The sequence below is a fragment of the Peromyscus leucopus genome, chromosome 15 (assembly GCF_004664715.2).
Source record: "Peromyscus leucopus breed LL Stock chromosome 15, UCI_PerLeu_2.1, whole genome shotgun sequence".
Lineage (NCBI taxonomy): Eukaryota > Metazoa > Chordata > Mammalia > Rodentia > Cricetidae > Peromyscus > Peromyscus leucopus.
The window spans coordinates 7,326,218-7,352,669 of NC_051076.1; the positions used below are offsets into that span (position 1 = coordinate 7,326,218).

The following is a 26,452-nucleotide window of genomic DNA, read 5'->3' on the forward strand; positions in this document are numbered from 1 at the left end:
AAACACACCGTTCTGTGGTTCTGCCAGCAGACATAAACCCTGTCTTCTAACACTAGCCTTCTTAGGCCTCATAAAGGAGTTGTGCAACTTTAGACCTTGCACTGGTTAGAGACCAGTGGGGTGCGGGGTGCCTTCCAGGACAGGGGAGATTGCAGGAGCAGCCAATATCAAGCCCTTTGCCTAGGAAGGGCCACCATCAACCTATTCTCTTTCCTCTTATTGCTTTTCCTCTTTCTCTCCTGCTTTTATTGTTTTAGTGTGTGTATGGTACCTGTGTATATGTGCTTTCATGCATGTAGAGGGCAGAGGGCAGCACTGGATGTCTCCCCCCACTGCTCACCACTCCTCCCCCATTTGTGATTCGTTCACTTTCTTCCCTGCCCCCCACACAGTGTTTTCCACTAAACCCAGGACTCACTGATTGAGCCAGGCTGCTAGCCTGCTGCCACTGAGCTCCGGAGACCCACCCGCCATTCAGCAGTGCTGGGGTCACAGGTGTGCTCCACGGGTACCTGGCTTTTCCCATTCACACAGACGCTGAGGATTGGAACTCAGGTCCCCGGGCTCACATGGCAAGCCCTTCCCTGGCTGCGTGATCTCACCAGCACAGCCTCGCTTCCCATTTTCCTTCTTTGGCATCCACACTTACAACCAAGTCCTTTCCTTTCTGCCCCACTTCTTGTTCCCATCCTTGCTGGGCGGCGGTGGCACCCACCTTGAATCCCACCACTGAGAGGCAGAGGCAGAGGCAGGTGGATCTCTGTGAGTTCGAGGCCAGCCTGGTCTTCAGGGCAAGTTCTAGGACAGCCAGGACTGTATAGAGAAGATCACAAGAGATCTCTTGTGAGTTCGAGGCCAGCCTGGGCTACAGAGTAAGTTCCAGGAAAGGCGCCAAAGCTACACAGAGAAACCCTGTCTTGAAAAAACAAAAAACAAAACAAAAATGTGCAAGCTGAGCAGTTGGGAGGCCCAACCAGGACAATTCTCAGGGCTGGAGAGAGGGCTTGGCAGTTAACAGCACCGGCTATTCTTGCAGAGGACCCGTTTGGTTCCCAGAACTCACACAGTGGCTCACAACTGCCTGTTACTCCTGTTGCAGGGATCCAACACCTTGCTCTGACCTCTGAGGATTCCTGCTATTAACATGTCACAGTGCTGGTTTCTGGGTGTGCACAGACATGCACCCAGACATATACATAAAATAAAAATCATCATTTTTTGAAAAGAAGGAAAGAAAAAAAAGCATGCCACCATTGTGGTGTAATCCCAGAGCTTAAAAGGTTACCGCAGGGGGATTTCTTGAGTTCTGAGCCAGCCTGGCAACAGAGTAAGATCTTGTCTCAAAAAAATAAAAACAATAACAGACTTCTACTGCTGAAATGAGGTAAGCTGGGCCAGAGAGAAGGCTGGGTAACACATGAAACAGGTGTGAGTCACAGCCAGCTCACCCACTGGGACCAAACTGGGTCAGAGACTTATTGGAAGCCTTATGCTCTGCCATAGCCAAGGGTGCTTCCCCACATGCTTTGCATGTGGCTGCAGGGGAGCTGAACAGGAGAGGACCTACCTGCAACGAGATGGCCTTCCCAGAGAAGAGACTCTGTGTGCTCTCCATCCCAAGAAGCTGCACAAAGGAAACGTGGTAACTATCTTTATTATCCAAATTCTAGACGAAAGGTTCTGCCTAAGGACAGGACCGGCTAGCTGCCAAAGTGGGGTGAGGAGTGACTCCAAAGGGCAGCCTCCCTGTGGGCGGCCTTCTGGATCCACTGCTCTAGGACAGATGCCCTCAGAGCACATGCTGAGCCCAGGCTGGCCCCAGAGCTCCTAGAAGTGGCACAGCCACAGGTACCTCTGGACACAGGTGTGCAGGGAAACTCTTGGGTGTGCAAACCAAGGTTCTGAGCTGGACAAAAGGGGAGCGAGCCAAGATGTCATCGTGGCAGACAGCTGGCCACAGGGTCTGGCCGGAGCTGCACAAAGTTCATAGGGCACAGCAGTGGGCACATCTTCTCATGCTCTTTCAGGGCCTCGCTCAGATGCAGCAGCTCCTCCTTCAGCTTTGAAATCTCCCTGCGCAGCACGGCATTCTCCTGCTCCAGGCACTCATGCTCCTGCTCAAGAGAGAGGACAGGTAGACGGGTGTGGAAGTGCATGACCACGGTCCCAGCCTTTGGGCAGCAGCGTTAGGAGGGTCAAGAATTCAAGGCCAGCCTGGGCGAGAGTCTTCATGTTTGTTTTATTTTGAGACAGGTCTCACTATGTATCCCAGGCTAGCCTGGTACTTACCGTGTCTCAGGCTAGCTTCAAGCTTGTGGTCTTCCTGTCTAGCTCCCATGTACTAGGGTTTCAGATGTGTACCATGGTGTTGGGTCACCCTCATGTTTACTGGATTTAGATCTGTCTCCCCACAAGAATAAAATGGTCCTAATAGTACAGCTTTCCTTTTTTAATCAATATTACTGGAGTATAATTTACATGAAACGTGTCTATATTAAGTGTCTGTAATTCAGGGAGTAACAGAACTATACATACACACACGTGTGCTAATACACAGGACATCCCCATCACTCCAAAGTGGTCCCTCCTACCCATTTGCATCAGCTCTCATCCTCAACACTGACCTTCTTTTTGAAGGTCTCTGGTGGGTTCATGGCCACCCCAATACCAAGAATAATACCTGACACAGCATGCCTTTGGCTGCACTAATAAATACATGAATGCATGCCTTTGGCTGCACTAACAAATGCATGAATGCATGCCTTTGGCTGCACTAATAAATGCATGAATGCATGCCTTTGGCTGCACTAATAAATGCACGGACACATGCTGCCCCTTCCCGCACTCATCTGCTGTTTCTACTGCATCAGGGTGTAGAGGCTCAGAACTGGAGGGGAGCAAAGAGCTCCACATCATCTCCCCCAAACTGTGGAGGAACTTCTCATATGCAGGGCTAGCTCACACATCCATCTCGGGCTGGGCACCACCTTCAAGGGACAGTCCCTGCGATTTCTGAGATACTCTATCCTCTTTGTAGTGATCGAAAACTCCTCCACATCCGCCCATTGAGCTGGGCTCCTACCTAATGGAGCCACACAGAATGAATTCAGTACCTCGCAACCTCAGTTCTTGAAATGATAGGCGACAGCCTCATCCCTCCCCCTTAGATGTTCTCTGAGCCTAAATGTCTCAAGTCCTCTGAGTTCCTTGTGCAGGACCACTAGCCTCTCTGCCCTCCTGGCCGCCATCCCTGGCACACACTCCAAGCTGTTGGACTCGCTGAGTTGATACTCTCAAAATGCAGCATGTGGCTTAGGAGGACGCAGGAGCTGATGCACGGATTGTCCTTCTCCATGCTGGACCTGGAGCCACTGGAGACTTCCCTGAGTGTGCAGAGAGCCACGCTCCAGGCGCAAGAGCTGAGTGACTATGAGGGACTGAGGACAGGGCTTCCCCCGGCCACTGAATCCCTCTCTTCACTCTGAATCTCCATGGTGTCACTTCATGGATACGTACTGTCACACAGCCTGTGCCATCCAGGAACCTGGCTCGCACTTCTCCCCCTTAATCCAGGCCATTGATAAAGTCTACGGCCCCCGGTACCCTCAGCTCATCATCAGTGGCCCCCTCCGGGTACCCTCAGCTCATCATCAGTGGCCCCCTCCGGGTACCCTCAGCTCATCATTAGTGGTCCCCTCCGGGTACCCTCAGCTCATCATCAGTGGCCCCCTCCGGGTACCCTCAGCTCATCATCAGTGGCCCCCTCCGGGTACCCTCAGCTCATCATCAGTGGTCCCCTCCGGGTACCCTCAGCTCATCATCAGTGGTCCCCTCCGGGTACCCTCAGCTCATCATCAGTGGCCCCTCCGGGTACCCTCAGCTCATCATCAGTGGTCCCCTCCGGGTACCCTCAGCTCATCATCAGTGGCCCCCTCCGGGTACCCTCAGCTCATCATCAGTGGCCCCCTCCGGGTACCCTCAGCTCATCATCAGTGGTCCCCTCCGGGCTGAGCCGTCATTTCCACTCATACCTCGCTCCATTTGTTGGTCAGACTGTGACTCAAGCATACTGGGCACTTGCTGTGCTGAGGACCCCACCCCATCCCCCACCACACCTTCTCAATTACTAATCGTTTTTAATAAACATCAGTTAAGAAGTCTGCCTTAGAGCCCCTAAGACACACGCACATCCTTGCCTTGGCCTGTGTGGCTCCCCTCAACCCGACTGCTTTCCTTTTCTCTGTGAGCCTAGCATGGGCTCACCACCTCCAGGAAGGCTTCCCTGATCACAGCACTTATAGGTCTCACATTTCTCATTCTGAGTTCCATTCAGACGTACACTATTGGATCTCACCTACAGTAAGTTATGTCTCTCCCTAAAGATCGGAGATGCCAAGGCCCAGGAGCTCCTGACGTCCTCTTCTGAACTCTCGAGTGTGGTCCAACCCGTGTGCTAGCAACCACTCAGCCATGCCATCTGTTTTCTCCTCATCTCTAGAAACCTTTCTCCCTTCCAGGTTACCAAGAGGGACTGCAGGAAGGCCTCTCCAGAATTCTCTCCCCTTCCTGTAGGCTGTGTGATGGCCCTCCTTGCAGCTACCTCTAGTTTCTGTGACCTCTAACCTCTAACCAGCTGGAGTCTCGGCATCCAGATCCAACGCCTTGCACCTGTGCACAAGGCAGATGGCAGAAATGAGTTCCAGTGAGCTATTTCACTGGATTTTCAGTTTTCACTGGATTCCATACTCCAAACTGCCTTTCTATAGTTCCTGAGGCTGCAGCAAGATGCCCGGAGCTTCTGAGCTTAGTCTCTGGGCTCAGGAGGGAGTCTAAGCCTGACTCCACCCTGAGGTGCACTGTTTCCCCAGACCACTGCTCTGAAAGTCGTCAGAGTCCGACTGCAAAGGCCCTTCACCCTCCACCTCCAGGGGGGGTCTCAGAAAGCACCCCCAGTCTCTTTCCACACATACGCATTGTGTAAAACGATGGATTTCATCATCATGTGTGCCATGTACTTTGCTCAAATCTATGCTCCACCCCCATTCTCCTCTGTGCCCCAAGCCTCTCCACTGGTCCCTTCCTGTTATGCACAGGGACTTTCTTTCCTGGGATTTAAATTTTATTCTTAAGTCAGCTGAGGGACTTTTACTGATCTGGTGGAATAGGAGGGAAAAATAAAAAGAGAAGCAGTGAAAACATCCAGGCGGGACTAATCTTATAAATAAGAGGCCCTGGGAGGGGAGGGGGCGGCCACAGAACACCAAGTGAGAGCAAAGAGCAAAGAATATAACCATGTCTCGGTGAGGAGAGAGGACTAGACCTAACCTAGACCAAAAAGTAAGCAAGAGGGACTATAGTGGACTCAGTGGTGGAGCATTTGACTGAAGATCACGAGGTCACCGGTTCAAATCCAGACACCCTCGGACATGTTTTCTAGTTCAAAGTCAGTTTGGCTAAGGGAGCATCAGAGGGCACTGTGCTACCCCCTAGCCCCCCAATTGTTTAAGTCACACTCTCAAAGCAGAGCCCCCCAAAACATGGGTGAAGGAATGACTACAAACACCAGGTAGGCCTCAAAACTCAAGTGGCTTGAGCTGGGGATGTGGCTCCGTTGGTAGAGAGCTTTCCAAGCCTGCAAAAAGCTCTAGGTTCAGTCCCCGTAAGCCTAACACTCAGGAGGTAGAGGCAGGAGGGTCAGAAGTTCAAGGTCAACCTCAGCTACGTACCGAGTCTGATTCCAGTCTGGGTTACACAAGTCCCAGTCCCAGAAGAACTTGGTGGGTAACAGAGTTACCTTGCAAGGTAGGAGAGAACTGACCCCTGACACAGACCATGGCACCTACTCGGCACATGCTCGCTCAGATGCACATAACGAACGTAAAGATGTAATCAAGCAGTAGTCCTCGCCAGGACATCAGAGTGGTAGGTGGTCTTGCATCCAGTGGGCAAAGCCAGGGATCTTGCTCAACATCCCCAGGGCCCAGCCCAACCCCACCCAACACTACAGCAACGAGGCCCAATGCCAGTTGTGCTGAGGCTGAGGTTGGGATCCTGGGTCTCAGGGTCAGGTCGTTTGAGGCAGAGGACACACATGAATGGAATAAGTGACATGAAGGACAGGAGAGGCATCAGAGACTTGAGATCCCATCCGTGTCAAGGTCAACTCCAACACGCATGTGTCATGCAGATTTCCCCACAGTAGTTACCAGAATTGAGATCTCAGGACTCTACAGTTGGTCTGTCCCAACCCTTAAACAAAGAGAGTTCCCATCTGAAAAACAGTGCCATTAGCAAGAACCGAACAAATTAGTGTCATAATCAGTTTCTAAACTGTGTGTGAACTGTCACCAGTGGCGTCTACGAACACGCAAGGTTTGACAACCTCCTGACAACGCTCACCACATCACATTGCCCAACTCATTTGTCAGTTTGTGACATTTAAGGCTCCCGAGGCTGGCATGGCTCCCACCCTCGTCTGACTCAAAATTCTTTCTCAGTCTGACGTCTTTGGGTGCCTGGCCAAATCTGGCCCACTTCTAAGCCAGCTTTCAGTGTGGCACAGCTACTCTGTGGCTTCATCAGGGTATGTAGACTCAGCCTAACGCTGTCCAGAGAGAAATACAGATCCAAGTCCCAGAAGTGTGAACCACTGAGGGTCAGGGACACTTCTTGTCACAAATGTCAGCAACCATGACCTTGAGGGAATTTCTAGGAGTCCCTCAGTTTGGCCCAGTCTATCTTGGGGGATGGGCCACAGGCTTTGATAATGGACAACCAGGAAGAGAGGGAAGTAGACAAGAAATTCACAAAAGTGGAAGGCCAAGGTATCTTGGGTTCAGGGACAAGTGGAGTGAATGAGAGCCACAGCAGAGAGAAGTGGCCATTTTGAAGCCTTGTTCAAACACCCCTTTTGTGGCATTCACAGAAGAGAAGCATACAACCACAGCTGCTGTAGCATTCAGGGTTCTGCTCTGCACCTCAGAACTGGGAGAGGGGAGGATAAGGAAGCGCCCGGGCCACTCCCCACACAGTATCGGGCAGTCTCAGCTGCCAGGTGGCTGTTTTCCCAAGCCCACAGCTGGCTTCTCACCAGGTGTGAAGTTTCCATGATCTACAGCGATGTGCTAACTGCTCTGCGCTCCATTCACTGAGTCTCAGAGACTGTTCACCAGCACCTCACCTCCAGGATACGGAGTTAGTCAATTAATGTCCCACTCAACGTAAAACACAGATTCCTCATGGCTACGGCATTCACGGAAGGAGCCTGGGAGGTACCCATGAAGGGATTCCCCACAGAGTGTCTTCCTGTCCACAGCTGACAATCTTTTATTTTCATTTTCCTAAGGCAGTGTCTTGCTCACTCACATCCCCTGTGACCAGTGACCCTTCTGTGTAACTAATGAGGAAAAGCCAGGGCCACAGCCAGGGTCCGTTTACACAGGCAGCCACTGCCCTGACCTACTTGACGGAGTTTCCCACCAGCGCGGGCCCTCCCTGCAGAGGTGATGCGCAGAGGTGGTTTTCTTCACCTGTGTGTCTAGTCCCGGCGAGGAAGAGAATGATGAATTCTCCCGAGGGGACTGGCTTCAGATCAATTTGCCTTGTTCTGGGAAGGGCATAGCGACCAGGCCACACGGACGTTGGGCAGAAGACCATCTCAGGGCCCCGTGCAAGGGCACACCACCCCTGGCTTTACCAGGGACACAGCAGGCGTAAAGGCAGCAGTAGTCCTGAGTTCCCGGTTCACCTGGCTGTCAACGTCAGCTATGAGGCACCGAGAGAATGAACGTGCCCTTTGCGTGCCCTTTCTTGGCACTCATGAGGTGGTAAGGGCATCTGTTACCTTCTGTAGCAGGAAAAGCACTGGCCCCTAAAGATGCTTCCATCCTAATCTTTGAGAACCTTATTTAACAAGAGGGACTTTGCAGGCAAGAGTACGGAATGGAGGGGATCACCCCAGTGAGTCCAGGGGAGTCAGGGGAGAGGAGATGGGGCAGTATTGCTTTGAAGACGGAAGACCACGAACCAAGGAACATGGAACTCCCTAGAAGTTGACAAAAGCTAGGAAAGGCATCCTCCCCAGAGCCTGCAGAGTGAACACAGCGGTCAGCATCGTCACTGTGGCACGGTGGAATGCATTTTGGATGACTCACTGCCAGCAATGGAGGGAAATGAGTCCTATGCTTCCTTCCCAAGGACACACATGAGGTCTCTTCTCCCTGTGGCTCCACAGCAATGCTTCGCTCAAGGAAGGGCTTAGTAAGTGTTTTTGGATTTACTATGTTTTGGTACATGAAAAGCCTTGTCTAAGAAGACACTTGGTCACCTCTGTACACATGATCACTCAGCACTTACAAATGGCAATAAACCTCTGGTTTGGACTGGAACCTTTGAGGGGAGGGACCTGGGTATGGATGGACGTGCACAGGAGCCCAGACTCTTGCCAGTTGCTATGACTAGTTGACCCCTCCGTTTATACTTCAGTTATTGTAGGACTAGATGAGGTCCTGAGTCACCTCCCTCTTGCCACTTCATTCAGAACATGTATTAAATGTTTCCTTCGGGCATGTTCCAGACCTAGGCACAAGAGGAGGCAGCAGGCACACATGGTCTGAATACAGGGCTAGACACTAATGGTGAGCCCCTGGTCCCCCAGGAGGCTATTTGGCAACACAAACCCTTAGGACCTTAGGAACAAGAGGGAAGGAAGGAGGCAAATGGTACTGCCATTCTTCTGTGGAAGTTTTGCAGATCTCCTGAAGACGGGGAAGATCTTCCCTGAAGCCCGTCTGGAGACCCTGGCCTGCAGGCCTCCCCTTCCTGCCTCCAGCAAAGACTCAGACACTTACAACGTATGCCATGCTGCGGGTTTCTATCAGTGAGTCTCAGCCCTGAGTGTGTGCAGTCTAAACGTGTTCCGATCGTGGTCAGAGAGTGCTCAGATAGTCTTTCCTCTCTCCTAACAAATGAATATCTGAGCTGTCAAAGCCCTGACCAGCTTTGGAGAAACGCGCATGGCAAGAAAGCAGGCGGCGCTGCACGGCGGAGGGGGCAGGCGGGCGCTGCACGGCGGAGGGGGCAGGAGGGCACTGCACGGCGGAGGGGCAGGCGGGCGCTGCACGGCGGAGGGGCAGGAGGGCGCTGCACGGCGGAGGGGACAGGAGGCGCTGCACGGCAGAGGGGGCAGGCGGTCACTGCACGGCAGAGGGGGCAGGCGGGCGCTGCACGGCGGAGGGGGCAGGAGGGCGCTGCACAGTGGGGAGGGCAGGCGGGCGCTGCATGGCAGAGGAGGCAGGCGGTCCTGCACGGCGGAGGAGGCAGGCGGTCCCTGCACGGCGGAGGGGGCAGGCGGTCACTGCACGGCAGCGGAGGGCAGGCGGGCGCTGCACGGCGGAGGGGGCAGGCGGGCGCTGCACGGCAGCGGAGGGCAGGCGGGCGCTGCACGGCGGAGGGGGCAGGCGGGCGCTGCACGGCGGAGGGCAGGCGGGCGCTGCACGGCGGAGGGGCAGGCGGCGCTGCACGGCGGAGGGGCAGGCGGGCGCTGCACGGCGGAGGGGCAGGAGGGCGCTGCACGGCAGCGGAGGGCAGGCGGGCGCTGCACGGCGGAGGGGGCAGGCGGTCGCTGCACGGCGGAGGGGGCAGGCGGGCCCTGCACGGTGGGGAGGGCAGGCAGGCGCTGCACGGCGGAGTGGGCTACACTAAATCTTAACTCTGCACCCCGATGGTGCACAGCTCAGGTTAGAAACATCATTCACCAGTCCTGAGGGGGAGCAGCTCCCGCCCTGGCTGTGGAATTGTGTAGCTTTACACACTCAGGTCAAGGAAAGCAGAATCCTGGGGATAAATGGTGCTATGACTCAATGTGCCCCCCAACTGTCTGGCCTGAAAAACTTGGCCCCCAAACAGCAATATTGGGAGGAAGGACCTCGGAGAAACGAGTCACAGACGCTCTGCTCTTGTGAATGGATTAAGTCACTAAGGGAGGATTGGGCTATGGAAGGAGCGGCCGTTTATGGAAGCAAGCTCTCTGATTTGTTTGCTGTCTGGCCTTCCTGGCCACCACCACACAACCGCACAGCACAAAGCCCTCACTAGGCGCAGAGCAGACACCAAGTAGATGTGGCACCATATTTTGAGACTTTTGAGCCTCCAGAACCCTGGGCCGAATAGTCTCTTCTTTGTCGATTACCCAATCTGTGGTATTTAGTAATAGAGAAAAGACTCAGATACAGGCTCCTGATCTGAGAGATAAGAAAGGTGGTTACGCGCCATTAGCTACCCCGGGGAGGTAGTGAGAAGAGAAAGTCTCAGGGTGAAGAGACCACATTCTGCCACGAAAGTGCATGCAAGCCGAGCTCAAGGGACGCCGAAGCAAACGTGAGACCTGCCTGTAAGTGATGAATTGATCGTTAGTGCTGCTGGTAGGCCAAGCGGGTAGAGAAACATCCCACCACAAGAGACAGATGCTCAGTGGTGGCCTTTCATCCCAGCACTCTGGAGGCAGAGGCAGGCGGATCTCTGTGAGTTCAAGGCCAGCCTGGTCTACAGAGTGTGCTCCAGGACAGCCAGGACTGTTACACAGAGAAAGCTTGTCTCAAAGAAAACAAAAAAAGAAGAAAACAAACCAAGAAGAAGAGGAGGGGGAGGAGGAGGGAGGAGGAGAAAGTGATGGCATCCGCCTGTCATCACAGTACTAGGCAGGCTGGGCAAGACTGGGACGCCATAGCTGGGCTCCACAGTGAGGCTGTCTCAAAAAGCAAACTATACCAAAACAGACGAAGACAAACACCAGAGGTAGACGAGCTTGGCACCAGGCAGACAGGCACTGGGGTGGGAGCTGGGAGTTGACATCTGATCCACAGGCGCAAGGCAGAGGGAGAGAGAGCTAACGGAAAGCTGTGGGCTTTAGAAACCTCAAAGCCCCTTCCCAGTGACACACCTCCTCCAACGAGGCCACGCCTCCTAGTCCTTCCCAAACTGCTCCACCAACTTCCATACTGAGCAGTCTCACGGATGAGCTTATAGGGGCCATTTTCATTCAAACTATATACACAGGATGAGGCGAGAATTTGAAAAGGAATTAAAAGCACGAAGAGCCATTTTGTTTAGCTTTTTCAATTTTTATTTTCAATTGGAAGAGGGTCTCATGTAGCCTAGGCTGGCGTCAAACTTGCTAGGTAGCCAAAAATGGCCTTGAACTCCTGACCTAAACAAGTGTCACCTCACCCAGCTTCTTTTATTTATCTACTTTTTTTTTTTGAGACAATGTTTCACTGTAAAGCTCTAGCTGGCCTGGAACTTGCTCTGTAGCCCAGGCTGGCCTCGAACTCACAGAGACACCTGCCTCTGCCTCCAGAGTGCTGGGATTAAAGGTGTATGACATTAGTCCCATTTTTTTTTTTTTTTTTTTCTAGTCAAAAATCACTATAAAGCCAAGGCTGACCTTGAACTTCCGATTCTCTGCCCGCACACCTGAGACCTGAGATAAGAGGCATGCACCACCGTGCCTGACTTGTGTGGCGCAGAGACTCAAACCCAGGACATCTTTTAGCACACTAGGCAAGCCCTCTGCGGAAGCGCTTCCTCAGCACTTCAATGTGTACAACTATTATTGTCATTTGTTGAGACAGTCTTTCTGTTGTTCAAACCAACCTCAAACTGGGTGTCCCCCTGCCTCCACCTCCCCGAGTGCTGAGTACAGGTGTATGCCACCACACTCGGCTTTTATTTGGTTCTATAAGGAGAGAAACTGGAGTGTGGGAAGCTGAGGCGGAAGGGAAGAGGCCCACGAATAAAGAAGCAAAGCAAGCGGCTGGAAAGACCCGGCACATCAGCTGTGCAGAACCGGTGATGAGCATCGTGATGTCATCACTGGCCCCCTCCCCAGGGCAGGGTGGCTGTCCCATGGTGGCTGTCCTGTGGTCCTGCCCTCACCACAGTCTCACCTCATGGAGCCTGTCAGCTTTCTGGGTCTGCTTCTTCCGGCTTCTCTGAGCAGCAACCCGGTTTTTCTCTCTCCTTCGAACCTTCCTGTCATCATCCTCTGGGCTCTGGGGAAGACATGTGGCCAAGTGGCATGCTCAGTCCGCTCGGCTTTGCCCACTGAGCTCCACTGGCTCATCTGCCACCATGGACAGCACCCCCTGCGACCCCCAGCGGGCTGCCGCTGGCCCTTGTTAAGGGGCACCCAATCCGTGCTGGGGCGTTGCTTTATGTGAATCTCCACACCCATCCTGAGAAATAGACAGTGAGACTGTCACTTAAAAATGAGGAATAAGAGGCCTGGGTGCAGCCCAGTGGCATCACGTCGGTGTGGGATACGTGAGGCCCTGCGTCCCATACCGAGGACCACAAGAAAACAAAAATACTAAGAGACGAGGAATAAGAAACTCAGGTTAGGGAAGTTCTCCAGGTATCATGGCCAGCATGAGGGTGAGTGGGAAGTGGAACTCAGGTCTGCTGGTCTCCAAGCCAACGTTCACAAACCTCTGCCCCACAGGGTGTTTGCCTGGAAGAGCTGTAGTGTCGCTGCTCATCAGCGTGGGGCAGACCGGGGTGTCTGCTCTCTAGAACTTGCTGTGCATAGCCTTTACACCACCACACAGTGGCAAGTCCTTCTGAAACTGTGCAGACCATAATCATGCATTTATTACTAATTGCAACCACACAGCTCTACCAGAGCGTTGAGTGTCTCGAAACACCAATGAGGACACGCTTGCTCTCTTGAACAACGCTTGACTGACATTTTCTTTCAGAGGTCAGGGTTATTCCAAATGCAAATTTGTGATGCGTCTCAAAAGTTCTTAACCAAATATCCAAAAATTCTTCATGAGGTGGCATGAGGTGGGCAGGCAGAAAAATGCATCTACCACGGTGAGAGCTTATTCAGTGGGAAGGGTTTGCTTTCCAGAAATGCACTGGAAACACCACGGGAGAAAAAAAAATGTCCTTTAAGATGAAGGCCAAAAGGTGTCTAGATGGGGAGGAAACTTAGAGACAGATCTCTTGCCGACCTGTGCGAGGCCCAGGGTATAATCCCCAGCACAGGTACGGATGGACAGCACACACTGCAGGGGAGAGGCATGGAGACACCGTTCAGAACACAGACGTGTCAAATGTGTCTTCTAGTCTTCCAGAAGCAGTCTTTTTTTTTTTTTTTCTTTTTCTTTTAACAGAATTTCAGGTAGCCCAGGTTGGCTCTGAATGCTCCACCTTCCTTCTCCCTCCCTAGCTCAGGGATTATAGGCCTGCCTCAATCACCACACCCAGCAATCCAAGGAGCCTTGATATACCTACCCAGGGGGACAGGCCATATAAACAAAACTTCAGCTTTACAATCCTCACAGATGCTAGTATAAACACAATTCATCCATCCTTCCAACGTATGTATTAGCTAGGAACCTGTCAATTACTCATACTCTGCTGGGCCCCGGGGACAGGGGTCCCCAACAGTGCTCTGTCAGTCATCTCTGCTGCTGAGGCTCGCCTGAGATACACAGATTTTCACCTCACTAGTGCTTGACAGGAAATAATGCCTCTTTATCTCAGGGCAAGGGACAGCATGCCGCCTGTCCTCAGGATCTGTCACCGTAAACCGGACCTATCACCTGTCACAGATGATCATACCTGCCCAGCAGATATCTTAACAGAGACACAAATCCTCCATAGCTCACACAATCTGTGCACACACCATCAGGAGTTGATGCTACAGGGTCCCTATTTACAGATAGGGAAACCAAGGCTCAGAGAGGTGAAACAAATGGTACAAGACTATTTACTCCACCTACGTGGCTCACACTTCGGGTCACCCTGGGACACTACGTGTCAAACATATTATTGGGAATGTGGCGGGGGGGGGGGAGATAGGACCAGTTGTTGCTAAAGCAACTAGTTGGCCAACAAGTGTCCCAACAGCTGTCTCAATTTCTTGTGGTGCAGCTGTGAAAGTTGGGGACAGCGGAGGGGACTGATCGGATGGGGGTGAGGAGTTTCCACCCGCGTTGGGGGTGGAGTCTGCCCACTAGAGGCACAACCCCACACCCGCAGGCTGACCGGTCCGACAGTCCCACGTCCCCCAATGCGGACCTTAGCGGGAGGGTTGGATGCAGGGACGAACCGCCCCTTTGGGCTGAATTCCCAGTATCCGAGGTCCGGCCCTCTCCCTCCAGCGTGGGCAGTGGACAAGGATGCAGTGGCCCCCAGCAGTGCGGACCCACGTGTCGGGCGCAGACTAGTCGGGATGGACAGCATCCTTCCCAGGCGCCCGACGCGCACGGCGGGGACGCACGTCGAGCGCTGCCTTTACCCCCCACTCCCCTCCCTGCACCAGGCACTACCTGCGGCTGGTTCCCAGGCGCCGTCACACTCCTCTGCAGGACGCTGCCCGCCGGGGGCCCTTGCGACATGCCGCGCGCTCACCGCACGGGGCGCCCTGAACGCGGGGCTCTGCTACCCGCGCTCCGCCCGCATCTCCGCACCTGCCGCCCCGCCCCGCCGCTTCCCGCTCTCCCGGCTCCTTCGCGGTGCCCGCCTCCCCACCCCGCGCGTCCCGTCCGGTCCCGTCCCCGCCCCCTGCTCCCACCCCGCCCCCGCTTCCTCCTCTCCCCGCCCTCTCGCCGCACCTCGGGGTCCAGGATCCCACCCAAGTCGTTGCTTTCGCTAGGGGCCTCGTGCTTCGTGGAAGTCACGTGGCAGCCACGAAGCCCACCCACGGGAGGAGACGCCGGGTGGGTGGGGACGGGGTACTGGCCCGGCACGGCCACTGGGGACCTCCGGCCGCTCTCGGGGAGCAGGAGTGAGAAGCGGGAGTGAGTGGCTTGGCTTGGTGGCTTCCCTGTCCCAGAGCGGGTCACCGGCGATGGGGGACTTTCTTCCCGCGAGGCGGCACTTGGACCACTCACTCCCTCCGCGACGCCAGGGGCCAGGGACCGCGGCGGTCCCTCCGCAGTCCCTGCGCAGCGGGCGCCCTAGGGCTTCCCTACTGCAGCGGTGCCGGGTCCAGTAGGAGGGAGGAGGCGGGGTGACTCCGAGGGTGAATTCTGATGGGGGGAGGAGGGGCAAGAGGAGGTTGTGAGCTGAAACCAAGAAAGGCTCCCAAGAATGTATCTGCCAGGCTAGAGGTCCGTCGTCTCTCATTCGGGGATCCGGGCAGGCCATGCTAAGGTTCCATGGACCAGCTACTTTGGCTTCTTCAAGATTAAGGTGGCACCTGGCTAAAGACTTAAGATACATGGTTGCTATGTTCATGCCAGACCAGGTAGAGGCATAGCGCACGCACCCCTCTTCACCTGTCTGCCAGTTTTAAAAAATGCGAAGTCAAGATGACTGTGCCCAGAAAAGAAAAGAAAAAGAAAAAGAAAAAAACTAGCGGTTAAAGGTTTGTGGTCTAAGCATAGGGAGGAAAGCTAACCGCGAGCTGGGGGGCGGGTGGGAACCAGACAAGAGGGGCCTTCCTAGGGTGTTCGTTTTGGCCTTCTGGTTTCTGGGCAGTAGGGGAGGTGGCCTTTCTGAGTCCCAGCCCAGGGTGCATGGCTCCTTGCTAGCATTTAAGAGAGGAGCTTGCTTGAGCTTGGCTGCCCGGCCTCAGGCAGGAGAGGAGTGGAGATGTGTGCCTTAGTAGGTCAGAAGGTGGACCGTGTCTGCATACCTCTCCCAACCAGCAGGGCCTATCCACACTGGGTGTTCTGCCTAGATTTCAGTTTTGACCCCATTCCATCAACAGCATAACGTACGTGTGTGTGTGTGTGTGTGTGTGTGTGTGAGAGAGAGAGAGAGAGAGACAGAGAGAGAGAGACAGAGAGAGAGACAGAGAGAGAGACAGAGAGACAGAGACAGAGAGACAGAGAGAGAGAGACAGAGACAGACACAGAGACAGAGACAGAGAGAGACACAGAGACAATCACATCTCACACAGTATACCGAAGGCACACAGCACGGCACCCGGCACTCTGTGGGGCAGCCCAGGACCTCTGTTCTTGAAAATTAATGTGACTATTAATTGTGTGGTGGCACAAGCCTGAAGTTCCTCCACTCAGAAGGCTGAGGCAGGGTTTCCATGAGTTCAGAGCCAGCCTGGGCTAAACAATAAATTCCAGGCTAGCTAGAGATACATATCAAGACAAGATCTCGAAAGAGCAAGACTAGCAAAATAAGCAGCTTTGGGGGCAAATGGTCATGACTCTCAGGGTTTCGTTCACTCGTGTTTAAGAATGGAGGAAGAATTCCTGGACATATCAGTGCATTCCCAAGCTTTCATTCTTGCCAACACCCCTTTCCTGTTTTGCTAAGCTACACCACATTCTAAGTCCTCTGGGGGTGCTCCCCACAGAGCCGGGGACTTGTATCAGCATAGTCTATTGATGTGATCACAGAACTCTCCACAGACAAGGCTGACCTCGGATTCACAGAGACCCGCCTGCCTCTGCCTCCCAAGCACTGGGATTAAAGGCGTGTGCTGGCTTGCCTGGCATGGGATAGTTTCTTTCCCTTCATGTAGGTCTGTGTACCACATGAGTGTCTGGTGCCAGAAGAGGGTGTCAGACCCCCTGGAATGGAGTTATGGATAGATGTGAGCCACCACGTGGGTGCTGGGCATGGATCCTGGGTCTTCTCCAAGAGCAGCGCATGCTCTCTTTACCCCAGAGCCATCCCTGAGCTCCTGGAATTACCATCTCGAGACAGGATTTCTCTGTGTAGCTTTGGAGCCTGTGCTGGATCTCACTTTGTAGACCAGGCTGGCCTCGAACTCATAGAGATCCACCTGGCTCTGCCTCCTGGTGCTGGGATTAAAGGCGTGCACCACCACCGCCCGGCTCCATTTGCTTTCTTAAACTTCTTGAAAAGCTTGGTGCTGGCTTCCTTACACACTCCACATTTATAACATAGCACATTGTATCTATTATTCCCATAATGTGGTTATAGGGCTAAGCCCATTTGCCCCCAGAACACCAACCCTTTTCTGACTGGGATACCAGCCTGGTCTATGTATCAAATCCCAGGCCAGTCAGAACTACATAGTGAGACCGTAAAAAAAAAATAAAAAATAAAAAAATCTGGGCGTGGTAGCATAGGCCTTATTCCCCACACTCCAGAGGCAGAGGCAGACAGATCTCTGTGAGCTTGAGACCAGCCTGGTCTACAGAGTGAGTTCCAGGACAGCCAGGGCTACAAAATAGAGACCCTGTCTCAAAACAAAAATAAATAGGAGAGAGATAAAAAAGCAAAGAAATACTTCAAATGTCTTTTTTTTTCTTTTTCTTTCTTTTTTTTTTTTTATGTATTCCCTTGAACTGGGAAGATACATAGTATGATGTGTCAGCGACCTATTTATATCATGATGACCCTGATTCTGTCCCTGGGGTGGGGCAGGGATGCCATAGGTCAGAGCTGGCTTGAGGGGTGCAGTAGGTCAGAGCTGGGTGGGGGTGCCATAGGTCAGAGCTGGGTGAGGGGGTGCTGTAAGACAGAGCTGGGTGAGGGGGTGCTGTAGGTCAGAGCTGGGTGAGGGGGTGCCATAGGTCAGAGCTGGGTGAGGGGGTGCTGTAAGACAGAGCTGGGTGAGGGGTGCTGTAGGTCAGAGCTGGGTGAGGGGGTGCTGTAAGACAGAGCTGGGTGAGGGGTGCTGTAAGACAGAGCTGGGTGAGGGTGCGTAGGTCAGAGCTGGGTGAGGGGATACTGTAAGACAGAGCTGGGTGAGGGGATGCTGTAAGACAGAGCTGGGTGAGGGGGTGCTGTAAGACAGAGCTGGGTGAGGGGGTGCTGTAAGACAGAGCTGGGTGAGGGGGTGCTGTAGGTCAGAGCTGGGTGAGGGGATACTGTAAGACAGAGCTGGGTGAGGGGGTGCTGTAAGACAGAGCTCAGTGCTCGGGTGATTCACTTCACCAGAAGATGGTTCTTTCCAATAACAAGCTGCTTAGATGCTTGGAAGTCCCGTGAGCAGTTCACTGTTGCTGTTCTCTTCAGGAAACGCCTTCTGCTGAGTGTCCTCTCAGGGCTTTTCTCAGAAGACAGTCCTGTGGGCTTCTGGGGAGGCTAGGGAAGAGAAAGCCAGGGGTAGAGACCACTGCATTCACCAGAGACTGGCCACTGTGTCAGCCACACCTCAGGGAACTCGCTGTCCAGACAGTCACACATAAACGCAATGGAGTACTTTGGATGTGGTCTGCCTCGTGAAGGCGTAGAAGAGCAGGGGCTGGAAGAGAGGGTGCAGTGTGTGTGTGTGTGTGTGTGTGTGTGTGTGTGTGTCTGTGTGTGTGTCTGTGTGTGTCTGTGTGTGTGTGTGTCTGTGTTGTCTGTGTGTGTTGTTTTGTGTGTGTGTGTCTGTGTGTGTCTGTGTGTGTGTGTGTCTGTGTGTGTCTGTGTGTGTGTGTGTCTGTGTGTGTGTGTCTGTGTGTGTGTGTGTTTTGAGCAGGGAGAGCAGACAAGGCTCCTCTGCAGGGCTGTGGGGACACCTGGAGGATGTGGTCTGGCTGCACCACACAGAAGCAAAGCCCTTGTGGAAGCGGCCCGGCCATTCAAGAAACTGCAGGAGACTCCCGGGTCTGGAGTGGCCTGGGGAGGGGTGGACGCCTAGAGATGAGGTCAGGGAGGCAGTGAAAACCCTTCATTCAGGGCTACCTTTTATTTGGAATATAGTGGAAAACTCAAGGCTTCTGAGCAGAGGTATGGCATGAGCTGACTTAAGTTGTTATGGGGTCATGTTGGTCACCTCACAAAATAGTGCCACCAAGTGGAGATCCAGCGTCCAAAACAGGAGCCTGTGGGTGTCCTTCCGGGCCATGACAGTAACATTTGCAATGGGATATTTACATCTTAAGACTAACAAATTGGAAGCAAAAGGAGACACAGGAGGTGAGGGCCATGGTCTAGGAAGGCTGGGGTAGGGCTGGGAAGATGGTGGAGGCCAAGGCCAGGCTGCAGGGAGCGTGTTGAATGGAAGGTTCACGGTGCCTCAGTACCACAGGCCCATCCTCACCCAGAGCGGGCCTTGCCTGTGTTCACCTGGTGACAGCGTTCATGAATGCATTGGCCATTTTTGCCACACAGTGAACAAAATGCCTGTCAGAACAACCTAGGGGCCCGGGGAGATGGCTCAGTGGTTAGAGTGAAGAGAGAGACAGGCCATGGAACTGGAGTTCAGATTCCCAGAATGGCTGTGGTGGCCTACCTGGAGGTTCAGCTTTCTGAGGCAGAGACGGGGGATCCCCAGAGCAAGCTAGTGAGACTAGCCCTATCACTCAGTGGAAGAGTGATCAAGATTGATTCTCTACATCAACCTCAGGCCTTCACATGCACCTACACGTGTGCTCCCACACATGCAAACATTCATACACACACACATGCACACCACAAACACAGACCAGAAAATGGAATAAGGAAAGGGGGGAAAAGTAAGGGAGAAAGTACTTGTTTTAGTCTCCAAGCTTCCAAGTTATGCCACAGAAGATATAGAGCAGTTCATGGCAGCAGATTGTTCACGTCACTGCTGACCAACTGGACGGTAAGCAGAGAACACCAACCTGAACCTAAGGCTCCACAGCTTTCAAAGGCCTAGTCCTGGTGACTCAGTCCCACCACGGTGACCCTACCTTCCAAAAGTTCCATAGCGTCTCATCATAGCGCCACCTACTGGGGAAGTCATTCCAAACAGGAGCCTGTGCGGACCATTTCCAATGGTTAACATATTTGTAAAAAGGAGAGATTTAAACCACAAATGGGTAAGACCGTTGTCTTTTTTCAACTCATCATTCCTTAACCCCCTGGATTCTATCAGTGTTGCGTGCAGGCATTTGAGGGGCTCCAGAAAAGGAAGGCTTAGGCAGGGAAGTTCACACACGGAAATCTATGTATGTGGTTTACAGACACGATTGTGTAGACAGGTTTGTTTGTATGACCTCCAGGAATATTTCCACTGTCCTCTGTGCTAAACTGTGCACCAGCATATGTTCTAGTAAGACAAAAACACCTCCCACACATCCCAGCACCAGAATTATGTGGGTGGTGGAGGGAAGTCAGATTTGAACCAAACACCCCAAACATCCAGTTTGAAAATTCTGTGTCATCAAACAGAAGTCGGTAAGCGTCAGAGTCCTATCTTGTTTACAACTCTTCAAAACAGAGCTTGCTATTCCAGGACTTTAATACAAACAGCACACACGAGTGTAAAGTACCTCCTGGTCTTTTTGTGTATTTCTTGTTAACATGAGTGACACTTTTCAAAAAGCTTGACTATGCTTAACTTCTTGTTATTACTATTTTAAGTGTATGAGTGTTTTGCCTGCACGTATGTCTGTGCCTGGTGCTTGTGGAGGCCAGAACAGGCTGTTGAATCCTCTGGACCTGGAGTTACAGATGGTTGTGAGCCACCATGTGGGTGCTGGGAATCAAACTTGCCCTCTAGAAAGTCAGCCAGCGCTCCTGGCTGATGAGCCATCTCTCCAGCTCCTTGACTATGGTATTTTAACCATATTCTAGTGCATTTGGAAATACACTAGAATATTTCATTAAACAAGTTAACAGAGGTAGACTCCTGATTCATCTGCCCATTTGTGAAGGACATAGCACATATCCCTCTAAATTGTTTACATATTAAAGAACTGAAAATTTTAAATGTATGAAACCAAGGAAATATAAAAAGCGATAACCACAGGGATTAACAATCAGTAGACATGTCATACCCATAGAACAGTTAGGAGAAACCTCAGGTTATGCAAGAGAAAACAGTCCATTTAGAGGAGAAGATCAGTGCTGATTGGACTGTTGGCTGGTCCAGTCACAAGGAAGAGGGGCTGTAAAAACACAGGCACTGATAGTTCTCTCTGCTGTCACCTGGGACCCTTTCCAGATTGAGGACGACACCGAGCTTGTGAGCCACTGTCCTGGGGACTAATGACTAATTAACTAAATATCAGTTCTAAGAACTTCAACATGAATCACAGGACAAGAAACCATGAAATGTCCTGAAAATTACAACTGAGATTTTTTTTTTTTTTTTTTTTTTTTTTTTTTTTTTTTTTTTTGGTTTTTCGAGACAGGGTTTCTCTGTGTAGCTTTGCGCCTTTCCTGGAACTCACTTGGTAGCCCAGGCTGGCCTCGAACTCACAGAGATTCGCCTGCCTCAGCCTCCCAAGTGCTGGGATTAAAGGCGTGTGCCACCACTGCCCGGCCTATTTAAAAAAAAAAAAAATTAACAGGGACTTTTCCAAGTCTGCCAACTCTTAAAAATTACACGATGTTACTCCACACACACGACATTACCATCACACACATTACCTCCCCACGTGACCTTACCCCTCCCACATGGCATCACTCCCACACACGACATTACCCCTACACACACACACACACACACACACACACACACACACACACACACACGTCTTATGGAGTATAAAAAAAAATAGCTGACATTTCTTAAATTATCATGCAATTACCTGGGCTGAATTATCTTTTTAGTCTCTGTGGAACGAGGTATCATAGATCTGTTGTCAGTACAAACAAAGCAACTAGTTAGAGATGCATAGGAAGTAATCACCACAGAAATACCAGGAAGTTATTAAATACACAGGGTTTTCTTGATTTTAGGGATTTGTCATCCCTTTAAATTTATGATGAGCTCTGCCTTATTTTTATCTTCTGTGAAAAATGTTTAGACTTATTTTGCTTGCACACATGTGTGCACCACGTGCATGCCTGATGGTCAGAAGAGGGCATCAGATTCCCTGGAACTGGAGTTACAGACGTTTGTGAGCCGCCGCAGTGTGAGTGCTGGGACTTGAACCCAGGTCCTCTGGAAGAGCAGCCAGTGCTCTTAGCCGCTGCGTCTCTCCATCAATGCTGCCAGCTGAGTTCTACGTCCTTGCTGATTTTGTTGTCCTGTTAATCATGTTTATTTTTCCTGTCTAGTAAACTCAAATTTCATTCACCTATCATCTCAATTTGCTTTTCCATGCATTTTAGCAAGATTGGTCATGAAATTTATCATTCTCTTTCCTTCCCGATTGTACTTCTTCAAACATGTAGCTGAAGGTTTTCCCAGTATCCAATGTGAGCACGTGTGTGTGCACATGTTGTGTGATCACGTGTGTGCACATGTTGTGTGATCACGTGTGTGCACATGTTGTGTGATCACGTGTGTGCACATGTTGTGTGATCACGTGTGTGCACATGTTGTGTGATCACGTGTGTGCACTTGCAACGGAAAGCCAGAGGTGAACCTCGGTTGTCATTTCTCCCTTCCACCTTGTTTTTGAGATCGATTCCCAGTTTCCTGGAGCTCACCAAGTAGGCCAGGCTGTCTGGCCAGGGAGCCCCAGGAATCCACCTGTCTCAACCTCCTCGGTGATGGGATTACAAACTTAAGCCATCCTGGCTCTTTAAGTAGGTGCTGGGGATCAAACTATTTCTTGCAAGGCAAGCCCTTGATCAACTAAGGCATCGCCCCAGCCATAGTTACTCAAATTTAATCCTTTAAAATGAACTGTTTCAGCCTTGCTTTGGATCTTGTTTTTGCAGGGCCTCTGCAGATGCATCCCAGCCCAGAAGTCCAGACTGTGTCTCTGAGCAACTCTCCGGCATGCGTCACCCTGCACAGGGCAATGCATGATGGATACACGTGCAGGTAAAAAGCCTCACTTCCTGGTCCAAGGCCTCTGTGGTGTACTTCTGATCCACCTAACTCGTCTGTGTCCACGCCCTGCTATGTTCACACTGCTAATGCTGCAAGTTTTCATGATTGTTTTTGGCCCCACATGCTCCTCAAATGTATTTCCTCTTGCTCTCCCTTCAGTGGAAGCAGAAACCAGCCTCTCTATCTGCCAAGAACCTTCAGGGAACTGACCCACCCAGTCTTGGGTACTCCACCAGGGTCCATCCTTGGTGTCCAAGCCCTGTCTTCCAGGTTTGCCGTTTTCGTCACTTTCCTGGGCTGTTTGAAGTCGGCCTCTCTGAAAGCCAGGAGCTGCCTGCAGTGACTTAGGGGTGGGCGGGTTCTCTGGCTGACTTCAGGCTCACCCTGTCTGACCTGGCTGAGGATCATCTTCAGGCCGGTTCCTGCTAAGCCTTACAGCCTGTGGCTGAAGCGTGAACTTCCTAATAAGAGCCACAGAGAACCACACAGGCAGTTCCCAGAACTGGCCAGTTTCTCAGTGAACGGAGGATCAAGAAGGAAAAATATAGATTTCCTGTTTCCAGCCAAGGCTCCTCCCAGATGTCCTGGAAAGCCTGGTTACAAAGAATAGGCCAGGACCCGGGGTGCCCTACCAAGGGACGTGTCTGGGGACCATGTTCTTAGAGAGCTCTGGCCACCAGCTGGGATCATAGCTCAGCTGGGAACAGGCTTGCCTTGTTTCCAGACAGAACACTGACCAAAGGCAACCGGGGAGGAGGAGAGCATCTGCTTCACCTGACATTCTGCAGTCCATCGCTAAGGGAAGCCAAGGCAAGAACCTGGGGCAGGAACTGAAGCAGAAACCACGAGGAGCACTGCTTACTGGCTTGCTCAGCCTGCTTCCTTATAGCACCCAGGACCACCTGCCGGGGTGGCACCGCCCACAGTGAGCTGGGCCCTCCCACATCAATCACTAATCAAGAAAATGCCCCCCCCCCCCGTTTGCCTCCGATGGAGGCAATTCCTCAGCTGAGGGTCCCTCTTCTCCAGTGACTCTAGTTTGTATCCAGTTGACAAGGGCAGCCAGCGTGCTCTTGTCCCCGGGTTCAATCCCCGGCCCAGCATAAACCATCTGAGGCGCAGCCCCGCCTGCCAAGGACAGTCACGACAAGGACTTCAGGGTAATTCTCAGCTACATAATGAGTCCCAGGCCAGCCTGGGATAAATGACTTAACCCCACCCCTACCTCCAGGCCAGCCTGGGATACAGCCCCACCCCACCTCCCCCCACCCCTCCCCCCACCTCACAGCAGCTCTGGTTTCTTAGGGGCAGCTTGAAAGCTCCGGGAAGCTGAAGTTCATCTGCTGCCTCCTGCTTCCTCATTTCTCTGCAAGCCACTTCTAAATGTAGAGCCCTGGGTACCAGAGAAGCCGAGAGCGAGCAGCCTTGGCTACTCGGGGCCTCAAACCGAACCCTGCTGGAGCAGCTGGGAGGCTGCACAGAGCCCGGGCAGTGCTGACAGTGTGGACGGGTCCCCTACTGGGAGCCCAGCCTTTGCCGAGGCACCTGATGCCGTGAAACATTTGGAGAAAGTGACTGGACAGTTCTCAAAACTACTTGCCCGAAGTGGCCTTCCATTCTGGTGGGAAGGAGGTTCATTCATTATTTCCTATTGTTGTCTGGCTCTTGGCTCTCTGGATTTTATTTTACTTTATTATTTTACTCTGTCAAGCTCACACCTCCTTCCCCAAAGATCCACAGTGAGCGTTGTGTTCTCCCATTACTCAAGAGGATCTTGAAACCGGCTTCTAGGACGTCCTCTTGACCAACTGGACAGGGGCCCCTCGAGGTGTTGTATGTGACCAGCCCCTCCTAGAACATCCACAGAATGTAAATTCTGCAGTCTATCCATTGGCTCATTGTGTGTTTCAAATGGATTACAGAAAGGCCCTAATCATAGATGACGCCTCCCGAGAGGCGGATGGCATGTAACTAACTGGTTATGGGATGACCCCCAACATATCAGACCAGCAAGGCTGCCCCTGCAGATGACTTCACAGATAGCTGTGGACACTTTGCCCTTCAAACCTGAGCTGCGTTTCCAGCGGGCTGCTGCTCACATGTGTTCACCAGTGTTCACTCAACAGGTGTCTGCGTAGGGATCCGTGGGGCTCATGCATTGAGTGCAGGGGGTGGAGTCTCAGTGAGATTTGGGGGGCTTTGTTTGTCGTTTGTTGTTGTGAGACAGAGTCTCACTAGGTAGCACAGGCTGGCCTCAAACTTTGACCTCCCTGCCTTAGCCTCCCCGAGTGCTGGCAGTCATGCAACTGAATGAAGGGACTGCGGGGGTTAAGCTGGCTTTCTCAAATTTTACTTCATTTTATGCACATAGGTGTTTTTTATGCATGTATGTATGTGTACCACATGCACACCTGGTGCCTGCAGAGGCCAGAAGAAGGTGTTGGATCTCATAAAACTGGAGTTCTGGACAGTTGTGAACCACCTTGTAGGTGCTGGGAATTGAACCCAGGTCCTCTGAAAGAGCAGCCATGCTTTAACCACTGAGCCATCTCTCCGGTCCTAGTCTCCAGGTGTCAGTTTTTGAGGCTGCTGTAAAGCACCATGAATCCGTGGCCACAGTGAGCCACTCATCAGTATGGATGCCTTTGTGTGTTTCCCTGCCTGTTGTGGGATATTAGTTTAAGATGTGTTACATTCATTTGTGCTGTAGAATATTTGTTTAATGATGCAAAGATGTGTTGCATTCTTTTATGTTACTTTTGTCTAACTCTGAGAAGCTGTGTTACTGTACCTGTCTAAAACACCTGATTGGTCTAATGAAGAGCTGAATGTCCAATAGCTAGGCAGGAGAAAGGATGGGGGGAGGGCACTGGCGGGCAAAAAAAAATAAGTAGAAGAAATCGAGAGAAGGAGAGTGAGGAGAGAGTGGGAAAAGGAGGAGAGGACGGCCAGGGCCAGCCACACAGCCACACAGCCACACAGCCACACAGCCAGGCCAGCCACCCAGCCACACAGCCACCCAGCCACCCAGCCACACAGCCACCCAGCCACACAAGCCACCCAGCCACACAGCACCCAGCCACACAGCCACCCAGCCACACAGCCACACAGCCACCCAGCCGCCACACAGCCACCCAGCCACCCAGCCACCCAGCCACACAGCCACCCAGCCACACAGCCACCCAGCCAGCCACACAGCCACCCAGCCACACAGCCACCCAGCCACCCAGCCACAGAGCCACAGAGCCACACAGCCACAGAGCCACAGAGCCACCCAGCCACCCAGCCAGCCACACAGCCACACAGCCACAGAGCCACAGAGCCACCCAGCCACCCAGCCAGCCACACAGCCACACAGCCACCCAGCCACACAGCCACCCAGCCACCCAGCCACACAGCACACAGCCACACAGCCACAGAGCCACAGCACCCAGCCACCCAGCCACCCAGCCACACAGCCACCCAGCCACACAGCCACCCAGCCACACAGCCACCCAGCCACACAGCCACCCAGCCACACAGCCACACAGCCACGCCACAGTCACCCAGCCACCCAGCCACCCAGTCACCCAGCCACACAGCACACAGTCACCCAGCCACACAGCCACACAGCCACACAGCCACACAGCACACAGCCAGCACCACCCAGCCACCCAGCCACACAGCCAGCCACCACCCAGCCACCCAGCCACACAGCCACACAGCCACCCAGCCACACAGCCACACAGCCAGCCCTGGAGTGAAAAGGAAAGAAAGAGACATAGAATAAAGAAAGACATATAGAATAAAGAAAGGCAAAAAGCCCAGAGGCAAAACATAATTAAA

The 26,452-nt window shown here is 52.6% G+C and overlaps 1 protein-coding gene across 1 annotated transcript; it reads right to left on the minus strand.

Moving 5' to 3' along the window:
- Positions 1 to 1,636: 1,636 nt before the first annotated feature.
- On the minus strand, positions 1,637 to 14,503 carry Batf3 (basic leucine zipper ATF-like transcription factor 3). Its single transcript, XM_028876726.2, has 3 exons — positions 14,337 to 14,503; positions 11,946 to 12,050; positions 1,637 to 2,114 (listed from the first exon to the last, which is right to left on the minus strand). The coding sequence occupies exons 1-3, from the start codon at positions 14,403 to 14,405 to the stop codon at positions 1,935 to 1,937; spliced, it is 354 nt and encodes a 117-aa protein (XP_028732559.1). The 5' UTR covers positions 14,406 to 14,503; the 3' UTR covers positions 1,637 to 1,934.
- Positions 14,504 to 26,452: the final 11,949 nt, after the last annotated feature.